Source organism: Lytechinus variegatus, chromosome 4 (assembly GCF_018143015.1).
Source record: "Lytechinus variegatus isolate NC3 chromosome 4, Lvar_3.0, whole genome shotgun sequence".
NCBI lineage: Eukaryota > Metazoa > Echinodermata > Echinoidea > Temnopleuroida > Toxopneustidae > Lytechinus > Lytechinus variegatus.
Genome location: NC_054743.1, coordinates 13,322,547 through 13,335,250, shown reverse-complemented (window position 1 = coordinate 13,335,250; position 12,704 = coordinate 13,322,547). Strand labels below are relative to the sequence as shown.

The window sequence follows — 12,704 nt, the reverse complement described above, 5'->3', positions numbered from 1 at the left end:
AAATTGATTTCAGAACTGGATATATATAAGTGCCATTAATCCTCTTGAAAGGAATTCATTACACAGGCAATGTGACTGCGAAGCGCGAGCGAAATTTTTTTTTATCATAAAGTTAAGTCTATTTTCCAATTCTTCCCCTCACCTTTTTCTTGTTTCCTTTCGGGTTCGGGCCGGCCGTTACGAGGCTGTAAATTACACATCATGGATATGATACCTCTTTTTTTACTTTTCTTTCTGTTTTTCATAGTTTCTATCAAGTTAAAGCCACTTTTTCTGTATTTTGTATAATAGTTTAATTTGCATTTACCTATTGTGATTTGATGAAGGAGGCATTCCTCTTTCCGAGAAAAAAAACTTTCTATGAAGCCTGCTTAAAGACATTATCATGAATAGCATATAAAAATCTACCATGTCTAGACGCATTCCAATCTGCTTGCCAGACACCTTTATAAAATGTCATACGTGAGCATGTAAGTTCATTTATAGTGTTTGGTAAAACGATGTCTATAAAATTTTTCGTGGCTCCTTTCTAGCTTGGCAGCTTTATCGACGATCTCATTGCCGTTAACATTACAATGTAAGGGAATCCATTCAAAATTAATACAGATATCTTTTAAACTAAGTTTATGAATTTTGAAAAAAAATCATTACGAATAGTGTATTTTATGAAATATGAATCGATCATATTCAGTGCTGACAAAGAGTCACAAAAAATTACAACGGAACATGGTTTATCAAAGGAGTCTAACCACTCAAGTGCCATTAAAATGGCCATGAGTTCAGCTCTCATACATTAGATAACCTGAAATACTTTTTTATTTTATATTGAGGAACATAAAATGCTGCCCCCGTTCTAAAATTATCCTGTTTGGATCCATCAGTATGTAAATAACCATTCCACACAATTCCAATTCTTTCTAGAACGATAGATTTGATCTCGGCCGTTAGCATATCCTTTTTTTCTAATTATACGATGTGCATAAAACGACACAGGAGGGCGGGCCCAACGCCATTCCGGGATTTTCGTTAATAAGTTGTCTTGCTTCTCTACAAGTACCTCATCACTACAGGCTCAAAGATTGAAAGGTTTTTCCCCTTCCTTCCATTCGTGTCTGGTCGTATGTTCAATGAGAATTTCTCTACTTGGATGACATGAAGTACTAAACAACAAATAATATCTAAATTTATCATTAAACAGTTTTCTCCAAAGATACAACGGTATAATTCACCGGTCAAAACTTGTAGACTCTAATGATACATTGTATATCGTTCCTGTAAAGATTTTCAAAGCTCTATATTGTATAGAGCCAAGCTTTTTCTTAAGAGATGTACAGGCAGAATCATACATTTCACTTCCATAGTCTAAAACAGATAAAATAAGACCTTTGACCCTCCAAGTTGAGCTTAGACTACATTATGAAGGTGATTAAAGTAAAATGTTTGATCTCGTGTTTGATCCTCTCTAATGCCAACGTCCCACATTGGTTAGTCAAAGGTAAATCAAAACACAATAGAACCACTAAATTCTTCACTGAGATTAAATTATCACTGAAGACTGGATCACTGCCTCTAGATTCAATATAGCTGTAGTAGACCCAACTTTTACCAAGTAACAAAAATCTTTTGCAAAGAATATTACTTGAACCACAGCAAAAGGGTAGATGATGGTCTAGCAAACTCCTGAAAGCAAGTAAGGTAGTTTGGCACAGCTGAGGTGAATCGTGATGAGGATCCAAAATCACACATTTTCTGAGAGAGCTAAGAGAGGGCAACCTCCATAGGTGCCTCAACAATCATAACAGATCTTATTAAAAGGGTCTTGCACCCCTTGATAATGAACAACAATTTGAAGTAAGGGACTAAAACTGAAATACCAGTTAATGTTTTTTTTCAACAAAATGTGAATCTATTGGAGCCTTAAAGCCCATTCCACTTCTTATACCAAAATGGATGGAAAGGGAAAGATATAGGTGGACCCTAGTAGGGGCCGCAGCTGCCACGTACGGCCCCTACTTGCTGCGTGAAAATGAGGGCAGAAGAGGAAGAAAAAAAAAGAAAAGGAACGGATGAATAAGAAAAGAAGAAGTAGAAAAAGTAAAAGGAAAAAGTAAGAAAGTGGGGGAGGGGGATGGATCGAAAGATAGCACATCTTTCAGGTCATGTCCCCATTAATGTACGTGAGGCACCATGAACTGTTTAAGTCCCGCCCTCCTTAAAACCTATACCTCTTTTAATAAGTTTTACTATCCTATATTTCGCTTCTATTGTGTTTAAATTATACCCCTCAATTAATTTGCATTCTTAATCATATTGTGTTCAGATTGTGACCTTAATAATATCATTAGGATTATTTGAATTGACACCAAAGATTATCGATCCGTTATGTATATTCGCCGATTATCTCTATATTTTGTATGTATAATTAATTTTCGAAATGGTGTTTTCACTTTCATTTTTTTAGGTTAGTGTATGCTAAAAAGTAGAAATTTGAGCAAAATCACCTTCAAGTTGGAGACTAAACCTATGTTTGTATGCTTGTCATACTCTTTTTCCAAACCATGCACCCCAGGGCCCTGGGATCGGTTTTTGTCTCGCCTGCATGCATAGCAGAGCGAGACTACAGGCATGGAGGCGCCGCTTTTCCGACGGCGACGGCGGCGTCTACATTGCAATCTTAACCAAGGTTAGGTTTTTGAAATGCATCATATCACTTAGAAAGTATATTGACCTAGTTCATGAAACTTGGATATTGGACAAGTATTACTGAACATCCTGCCTGAGTTTCAGGTCACATGACCAAGGTCAAAGGTCATTTAGGGTCAATGAACTTAGACAATGTTGGGGGACTCAATATCGAAATCTTAACCAAGGTTAAGTTTTGAAATGTCATCATAACTTAGAAAGTATATGGACCTAGATCATAAAAAAAATGAAAAAAAGCAAACAAAAAAAAGTATAAAAAAAAGAAAGAAAATAAAAGAAAATAAAGAAAAATTTTCGCTACAAAATTCAGCTCAAATTTGTGCAGAGAAATTTGAACAGCAAAAAAAAAAGAAAAGAAAAGAAAAAAAAGGGTTTTACTACAAAAGGAAGGTCATTTTGGTTACATTATTCAATTTTACACATCTACCTGGGGGTGCTGCCTATGAATAATAATACACGCAGCACCCCAATTAATTTGGGGGGTGTTTCAGCACCCCGTTTCCCTGGGCAATGGCACCCCTGTAGAGGCTCTTAAAGGCTCTGTTATTACGGGGGCTTCTGTATGGATTCTCATTGCATTATGTTGAAGCATTATAGGAGATGGGGCTCGGTTCCACAATACCAAGGGGGGGGGGGGGTGAAGGAGGCAACGAAATATACGAAAGGAAAAGAGTGAAATATGTTATGTTATGTGCTGCATAATGCCTATAAATATGCCTAAATCTATTACATAGTTAGAATTTGATTTTCAAGAGAGCAAATTATGCTGTGCTCTCTCTTTTACTACACGACTGCGTTAATGTAGTGTAAAATTTATACCCGTGATTTGATTTAAATAATGATCATCTTTAAAAGAGAAAATGAAAGAAAAGGAGAGAGAGAACGATGAAATCGGATACTATTTCTGAATATCATGATTGGATTATTGTAATATAAAATTCGCTCGCATGCAATTTTGATTTTCAAATGAATTTTGCCCAATGCGCCACGTTTTGACCCTCAAAATGTTGGTTCGTTTCTACTGTAAAGGGGCCGGGTGATCTTTGAGTCAGCGACCCCTGAAATAAATATCTAATTTTGTGATATAATTCTACAGAACTTCCAGTAAATATTATCTTCATCCTTTCCATTTCTGTCTGGGGGGGGGGGCAGGTGCACCGCCCCAGACCCCATATCTACGCCAGTGATATACACTCTTAATTACAGGGACTTGAAATGAATTTAGATGGGCTGTAGTTGGGACAAAGTGAACTCTAGATTTAGTTTTAAGCATTATGATTCGTTTTCCCTCGAGATTCAAAAGTAATTTTTAGGATTAAAACTAAATTCCTTACTATTTTGATTGGTCCCTATAAAGTCCGAATTCCTGCTTGTGTAGCGACGGCAGTAGACTTAGTAGTATCAGTAATTAGAGTAATTAGAGTAAGTACAGTAATTATAGTAGTAATCAATAGTAGATAAAGAGGGAGCATGATGAGAGATAGTACATCCCATCGCCTAATTGTCTTAATAATTTCGTCATCATATCGAGAGTTCCGCCCTCTTTCCTCTCCTCGTCTGATAAACCCATTTGATCATTATTGAGGTCATCTCACATCTCGACCCATAATACAATACGTCTACATCGTACGGAGACAACCCACACACCATCTTCATCCAACACCGAGACTCAGAGTTTTTCTTCTCTCTCAGACGATTAATCCACCAAAATGTCGAACGAAATCACTGTTTACATCACATCCTATACATCTACGTATCAGGTAAGAAAAGGGCATGCGTTTGTTTTTCTAATTAGTGAATCGAGAAAGATGATAATGAAAGTTGCCATCGAAAGGTAGAGGTTAAGAGAGAGAGAGAGAGAGAGATGCGTATCGCATCTTCCACATAACTTCTTGGTTCGCTCGCCATCTCAGAGACTGGAGGCCATTTCTTAGAAAGTTGCAGAAAGTTATGCGATTAGATCTGCCAACGTCACTTTAAGCAAAATCATGCAAAAAAAATGGATATCCGTTAATAGCTTCCTCTTCATTTTTGTTATCTAACGTGAATGAGTAAAATGCTTTGGTGACTATTTTCATCATTTTAAAAATATATTTTTATGAATGTTCCAGTTCAAGTAGTAGGCCTATATCCATTCCGAAATCACAGTCAGATAGCCTACGCATAAAAGTTGGCATAAAGGCTGTGATACTGGCGTTTGATAATAAGATTTCGAGTTAGATTTCAACTTATGTTTAAGAAAATTATCTATGAAATGTAACTTGTCAAGTTGTCATCAATATGCTCTGAACAGCTGCCGTCTTCTGTCAAACTTGGTTTTTGTATACAGACATTTTAATCTGGTACCGGTCTTCAATTTTGAGAGATATTTTAGTTTAGCAATAATATAGGCCTAAGTATGAATAAGCCTTTGTGCAGATAAACAGTAGCCTATGCATTACAATAGATCAAGTCCCCGAAATGGCCTAGATGATCTATAATTTCAATATCCATAGAAGTAAAATTTTATCGGAGTCTGAAAACGAAAACTATCAGCATATGTGATGATGAGCGTACATCGTTGTGTACGAGGAATGCAATGTAAACCCATCGATACACCATCCGTGATGAGATGATACAGACATGATAGCTATCACGTGATCTCACATTCCACGGATGCCAAAGGGTCTATATCTACCTCCTGCTTATATGCGCGGTGTTTTCAAAATAAGTATCTGAGACCCAAAGAAATATTTTTCATTCATTTACTTACATGAACTTTATGATTTATTGTAATTGTACATGTCTAATATTGTTTTTTTTAATCATAATTGAACTAAATTTGTTGAACTTCTGGTTTAAACAGCTACGAAGCAAAAACTTGTTCAAACTGTTTATACCGTTTCACGTTTTATTCAATTGCTGGTCTAGTGTTTTAAGGTTGCACTCATCATTCATATGCCATGAATATAAACAGTTTACAGAAGCGGATCTCGAGGGGGGGGGGGGGGGTTGTAACTCCCCCCCCAAAAAAAAAATCCGGGGACCATTTTTTTTAATCTTATCTTTTTTTTAACTTGTAATTTTATTTTATTATATTTCTATGTATTTATTTCATTTATTTGATGCAAGAAAACTCCATTTTAACACACAGATTTTCAAGATTTTCCCTACTGTGGGAGGGGGGACACCCCCTCCCACACCCTCCCCCTTGCTCGCTCCGCTCGCTTGGACTCGGTCGCTACGCTCCCTCGCATACCACCCCAACCCCCCTTTTATAAAAAGCTGGATCCGCCCCTGGTTTAATTTGAGCCTCTCGCCATACACCAGTAAAGTTATACACAAATCTGCAAAATTTAATGTAACGATTTGGGTCACAATCAATTTGGCTCAAGCTCCCTATCATCATCATGATCATGATCGAATTTTGAAGTGTTAATTATCTATGCAAAGCAATTATGATTGTTAGCAATGGAGAACATAAATGGAAACAAAATGGCAATTATCACAACAGTCAATTTTGATGGATCTAGATAAAAAAAAATTGAAAATATTTTTTCAGTATAATAGTTTCTGTCCCGTAACGAAATATTTTTTTTATTTTTATTTACGAGGGGTAATCTTTTTTCGGGCCCTGGCTTTCATTATTCAGGCACTTATATATAGCTGCACTGTGGCGGTCGACATGTTTTTTTTTAATTCTGAATGTAGATAAACAAGTAAATAGAATATATCCTTAGTGATTGTGGTTAGTGACCAGTCGAGCTCTATAGATCTTGATTTAAATTTACGATTTTCTAAATAGAAAATGATAATATATTCATTAGATGAATTGAAGATTGAAGTTCGAAACTCTAAGTTTTTCATATAAATCCAGAGTCTGAAAGAAGACTTCGAGGTAGGTGAGACAAGAGGAGGGGATGGGGGGGGGGGCTATACACTCTAAAAATTCGAATGTTAAATCAACATGTTGGGTAGAACCATTTAAAGTGGTGAATGCAACATTTAGAAAATGTTGTCACTCCTCCAACCTTTCAAATGTTTAGTTAACATTTCTTTTTTTAGAGTATAGGCCTAGTCCTCATTTTCCACCACTTCTTTATAAAGAAATGTTGGAAAATGAGGACTAGGCCTATATTATATATCTGGGTTAACTATACCCCATTTTATATGGAAAATAAATGATGTCCCTTTAACTTATATAGGAAGGACAGGGTGATTTTTGTAAAAAATAGTCAATGAAATAAATATGTTTCTTTCTACACAGTTGATGAAACAGATACAGAAAGTGATGATGGTTCTGGACAGTCGTCGAAAGATGCTCGACTACGACATCAAGTACGTTGACATCGCCATGTTTCCTGCCGGGAGAGAGAAGATGAGAGAGATGTGCGGCGACCCTAAGGCCTTACCACCACGCATTGCCAACGGAGATGAATACTGCGGGGTAAGATCTATGAAAATTATAATGATAAAAAGGGAGAAGATAGCTTAAGGTGCCATGCAGATGCAGGATCCAGGGGGCACATGGTATATAGGCAACATACTGTCCACACACCAATTGGTTTAAAAAATATCCAACTCTGGGTAGTTCTGTGCAGTTTTCACCCAAAGCACACATTATTGGTTTAAAACTACCCAGAATTTGGTTTTAACGGGGGTTTTAACCATTATTGTTGTGTGGACAGTATGAGTATTATCCTGCCCAACATTTTTAAGAGATTATGCCCCTTCCCTTCTCGAAAATGTGTTTATTTTTTAAATAGATATTTTAAACTGATGGCATTCCCTATCTAATTGCCATAGATTTCATAGACGAGCATTTTGTGTATTTTTGTAATTGTTTCACTTTCTTTGTTTCATTTATTTTGCTTGTGTCAAAGTGTTATTGTATTTTGGGAGTATTGAGAGAGAGAACAAGGGATGATTAAGATGAGTCTTGGGATCTTGTATAGACCGTGTCATATTATACAGGGGCCGCGGAAGCAGGGAGAGGGGGGGGGGCTTCAGCCCCTCCCCCACTTTTTTTTTACAAAACCATAAACAAGACGATATGATTGTGATTTTTTTTCGCATGGTCAGCCCCCACTCTTAACTCATCCCCCCCACTTTGACAACCGTTCTGCGGCCCCTGATATACCCCCTAGAGCCCCACAACATTTTAGGACAAGGGCGGGGTCGAAGAATTAATATGCCTATTATGTATGAAAAGGGTTATTTCGTTGCATATATACGACACTGTCAAATTCCAGAGTCGTCGAGGGAAACGTGATGGCCTATATAGGCCTCAGTGACCAACCATCCCAACTCACTGGCAGATCCGGGGGAGGGCAGAGCCGGCCCGTGCCCCCCTCTTGAGAAGCAAAATTAAAATTTGTAATGTAAAAATGCCGTTGAAACAAAAATGTGCACATCCCCCTTTGAAAGTGAAGACATTAATTTTTTTCGCTTGCCAAATATTTTTTAAGACGAAATATCCTTAATTTTGAGTTGAAAACCTTTTTTTTGCCTTGTCAAATGTTTCCTCTGAGAGATGTGCCCCCTTGGAAAATCCTGGATCCGCCCCTGTCCCAACTTGACCACTTATTATAATCAGGGCGTCGCTAGGCGCTTGTGTGTGAGTGTGTTATAGTGTGGGGTGATCCCCCCCTAAACTCAACAAATATGGTCGCCAAAATAAACTTCAGAACGAAAAAAGGGGGAGGGGTGGATGACGGTGAAATAAGGAAATATAGCGCTTGCTCCCTCTCATTGTTTCTTAACAAATATCGATTGTGAAAAATTATTATTATAAGTTTCCTTCTACGAAAATTAGTTCACATTACGCCTTTTAAACTTCTGTTAATTAAGTATAACTTTCTACTCATACAATGTTCATAACATTAGCACCGACAAGACTTTTTTGTTTAAACCAAGGAGCTTCAAACTGAAGCGCCCTGATTAAACGAACTAATTTGCTTGTTATAATACGACTTATGCAAAATTTCAAAATTATAAAGCCCCATTATAAAATTTACTCAGCAATTCCTGTGAATATAGGATCATAATAAAAAGTCTTGTTTTATTTTGACGGTGAAGAAAACAAATATTACATCTGTTTTTCTTTTACAGGGCTTTGAGGCGTTTGAAGCAGCCGTGGAGTTGGAATATCTCAAAAAATTCTTGAAGCTTCCAGGATGGGCTGAGGATGAAAAGAAGAAGGAAGAAAAAGAAAAGGAGGAAGAAAAGAAAGATAAAGAAAAGGAAGAAGATGAGGAAGAGGAAGGAGAGAAGATAGAAGGTGATGAAGAAAAGAAAGAGAAGAAGGAAGGGGAGGAGGGAGAAGAAGAAGAATCCAAACAGGAAAAGGAAGACAAAGAAAAGGATGAAAAGGAGGAAACGGGAGATAAAGAAAAAGAAGAAGGTAAAGAAGAAGAGAAAAAAGACAAAGGAAAGCCTAAATTAAAAGCTAAAGTTGACTCAGATAAAAAGGACAAAGCACCGGATAAGGAGAAGGACAAGGAGAAAGATAAGGAGAAAGACAAAGATTCAAAGAAAGAAGAAAAAGAAAAAGAGAAGAAAGATAAAGAGGAAGAAAAGAAAGATGAGAAAAAAGAAGAAGTCAAGCTTATCAAGAAACCAAAACTTAAAACAAAGGTAGATGTTGATAAAGAGGATGACAAAAAAGAAGATAAATCAAAGAAGGAAAAGGACACGAAGGAGAAAAAAGAGGAAAAGAAGGATGACAAGAAGAAAGAGGGCATGGAAGAAGATAAATCTAAGAAAGAAAAGGACAAGGAGGAGAAAGAAGAGAAAAAGAAGGAAGACAAGAAGAAGGAAGATAAAGAAGAAGAAGAAAAGGAAACCAAAGAAGAAAAGGTCATCAAGAAGCCTAAATTAAAAGCAAAAGTTGATACTGACAAAGACAAAAAAGCTGAAAAGGAAACGAAAGACAAGAAGGATGAAAAAGAAGAAAAGGGTGACAAGAAAGACGAAGGAGATGAGGAAAAAGACAAAACGAAAGAAGAAAAGAAAGAAGTGAAAAGACCAAAACTGAAAACAAAAATTGATGTTGATGAGGAGGAAAGAAAGGAAGAAAAGAAAGAGGATGAAAAGAAGGAGAAAGATAAAAAAGATGAAGAAAAGAAAGAAGAGACAGTCGTCAAGAGACCAAAACCAAAAGCAAAGGTTGACGTCGATGAAAAAGATGATAAAGAGGGAAAAGATAAGAAAGAAGAAGAAAAAGAAGAAAAGGAAGAAAAGGCCAATGTGATAAAAAGACCGAGACCGAAGGCAAAAGTAGATGTTGAAGAGGAGACTGAAAAGAAGGATGAAAATAAAAAGGAGGAAGACAAGAAAGAGGAAAAGAAGGAGGAGACAACTGTAAGAAGGCCAAGGTTAAAACCAAAGGTCGATGATGAAAAGTCGGAAGATAAAGTGGAAAAGAAAGAAAAAGAGGACGAGAAAGAAAAGGAGAAAGAAGAAACTGTAGTGAGGAGACCTAGACCTAAAGCCAAAGTCGATGTTGATACCGAAGATAAAACAGAAGACGAGAAGAAGGAAGACAAGAAGGAAGAAACAGTTGTGAAAAGACCAAGGCCAAAAGCCAAAGTGGACGTTGAAACAGACGAAAAGAAAGAAGAGAAGAAAGAGAAAGAGAAGAAGGATGAGAAAGAAGAAGAAAAGAAAGAGGAAACGGTAGTGAAAAGACCGAGACCGAAAGCGAAGGTCAACGTCGAAACCGACGACGATAAGAAAGAAGAAGAGAAGAAAGAGGAGACCGTTGTCCGTAGACCACGACCAAAAGTGAATGTTGATGTCGACGATGAGGAAAAGAAGGAAGAGAAGAAGGAGGAAGAGAAGAAAGAAGAGAAAGTTATTCGAAGACCCAGGCTAAAAGCTAAAGTTGATGTAGACTAGTTTATTTAATCATGTTTATGTAGCCTTACCGATATTGCGCAAAACATTGAACCAAACTTTGTAAATTAGTAATTTGTAGTAAAATATAATGCCGAATTTTTTTTCCTTGGTTTAACACACCAGAGAACGGAAAGTATCAAGGAGCACAAACAGTGGAGCCCCGATGAGGAGGCGGTGATATATACCAGTTACCAAATATTCTAATGGAGGGAACTTCAGGGAAGTGCATGTGCAAGGAGAAACGGGGGGGGGGGGGGGGTGGTGGTCGAAATGAATTTATTTTGCCAATTGCGAAGTCCTGGATTCATCATTTATTGTGATCACTCAAGTGCCTTATTTCTTAACCTCTTGTGTTCAGAACGTAATGACACAAGCACAGTGTAAGGTAACGTAATATGAAAAGAAGAAAAAGATCAAGCTATAACTGAACAAACGTCCACTTCCCGCAATTCACAAAGTTTCCTTACTGAAAAGAACACAATATTCCTCAATGAGTTCACAGTGTGGAACATGACTGTGTGAACTGTGAACAATATTTTCACATTGTCCACTATGTAAACACAATGGCCCATATTTTGAACTCAGGTTTAAATTAAACCCTGGTTTAAAGTTGTGGTTTATCTATATATGGAGAGCCAATTGGGGCACAAATCCTAAAAGTACATATTCAAAGTATTAACTCAAATGACACCCAAATTGTTTATAATTGTCTTGGAATGATAACTGAAATATTTTTTCTTTATTATGAAAGCAAAAGAAAACAAATTAGTAAACATAAGAAATACACAAAATAAACAGACTCTTTGAACTTTTGGCTCCCCATAATTTTAGCACAGAGTTAGACCGTGGTCTAAAAATAAACCTGACTTCAGAATATGGGCCACTGCATGGCTGACACTGTTCTTTCCAGCATGGGTTTCAGGTTTTTTTTTCGCTTTGGTGAAATAAAATTGCTTCAGTATTATTGTAGCTATGAATACTGTAAATAATGATACCGTTGATTGACGAGCCTAATATTTGTAACACATGAAGGGGCTCGTATTGTATAAATTTATGCTACTGCTTTTGTCTATTTTCTTTGAACGCACGAATACATTGTATAATTATCATGAAAATAGGCCTCTCCAATAAACTTAGTTATAAGACATATATTGAGTTTTCTTCTTTTGTGCCAATTTGAAGCACAATTTAGTTTTAGGCTCAGAATGAGTGAAGATGAGAAATAATGAGAGAGAGATGGGAACGAGAGAGGAGGGGTGGGAGGGGGGGGGGGGGTAAGCACGGAAAATGAAATACCATTAGGGATTAAAGAAAGGTATGAAACGCGCGTGAGAGATCTAGGGGAATTTTGCGAGGAACTTAATGAGGGGAGAAGGATAAGGTCTTGAACGGAGAGAGAGGAGAGGGGAGAAGAAAGAAAGAGAGGGGTGGGGATAGAGGAAGGGAGAGAGATATGGAAAGAGGGAGAAAAAGACAGAGAGTATACGAGTAAGGGGTAAGTGGAGTAGGTCTGGATAAAAAAAGCAAAGACCAATAAAAATATGCCGACAGATAATGAGATAATCCACATCTTAGCAAGCAATTCCAGCCTAATTAACGAGTTGATTTTAATTGAATAGAGAAACATTAATATACAAGTCCACCCCAACAAAAAGTTGATTTAAATAAAAAGCTTAAAATTCAACAAGCATTACACTGAAAATTTCATCAAAATCGGATGTAAAATAAGAAAGTTATGACATTTTAACGATCGCTTAATTTCACAAAACAGTTATAATTATGTAAACATCCAGGTCGGTATGCAAACGAGGAGACTGATGACATCATCCACTTACTATTTCTTTTGTATTTTATTATATGAAATGTGAAATGTTCTCATTTTCTCCTCATTGTCAAGTGAAACAGCAACGAATAGTTCCTCTCTGAATATGTAGAAGTTGCATTGTCTAATATTATATGGTTCAGTATTATATAAAGTTAGTCCTTAGTGTCAAATCTGTAAAAAATATTGTATAATTCAAACAATAAAAAACAAAAGAAGTAGTGAGGGACATCATTGGCTGTCTCAATGCATGTCAATGAGTTAATTTTGCATATCACTGTTTGTGAAAAATCCTGGTGAA

At 36.8% G+C, this 12,704-nt stretch overlaps 1 protein-coding gene across 1 annotated transcript; it reads left to right on the top strand.

Annotated features, from left to right (window-relative positions):
* Positions 1-4,138: 4,138 nt before the first annotated feature.
* Positions 4,139-10,813, top strand: LOC121412810 (DNA ligase 1-like). Its single transcript, XM_041605571.1, has 4 exons — positions 4,139-4,463; positions 6,950-7,129; positions 8,794-9,475; positions 9,803-10,813. Exons 1-4 carry the CDS (start codon positions 4,413-4,415, stop codon positions 10,579-10,581), a joined length of 1,692 nt encoding a protein of 563 aa, XP_041461505.1. The 5' UTR covers positions 4,139-4,412; the 3' UTR covers positions 10,582-10,813.
* The last annotated feature ends 1,891 nt before the right edge of the window (positions 10,814-12,704 follow it).

What these genes read in the sequence shown, in the direction of transcription:
- LOC121412810 (XM_041605571.1), top strand. Translation starts at nt 4,413, where the DNA reads ATGTCGAACGAAATCACTGTTTACATCACATCCTATACATCTACGTAT. An exon ending in CCTATACATCTACGTATCAG is followed by an intron (nt 4,464 to 6,949) that starts GTAAGAAAAGGG and finishes CTTTCTACACAG; the next exon opens with TTGATGAAACAGATACAGAA. An exon ending in CAAGGAGGAGAAAGAAGAGA is followed by an intron (nt 9,476 to 9,802) that starts AAAAGAAGGAAG and finishes AAAAAGATGAAG; the next exon opens with AAAAGAAAGAAGAGACAGTC.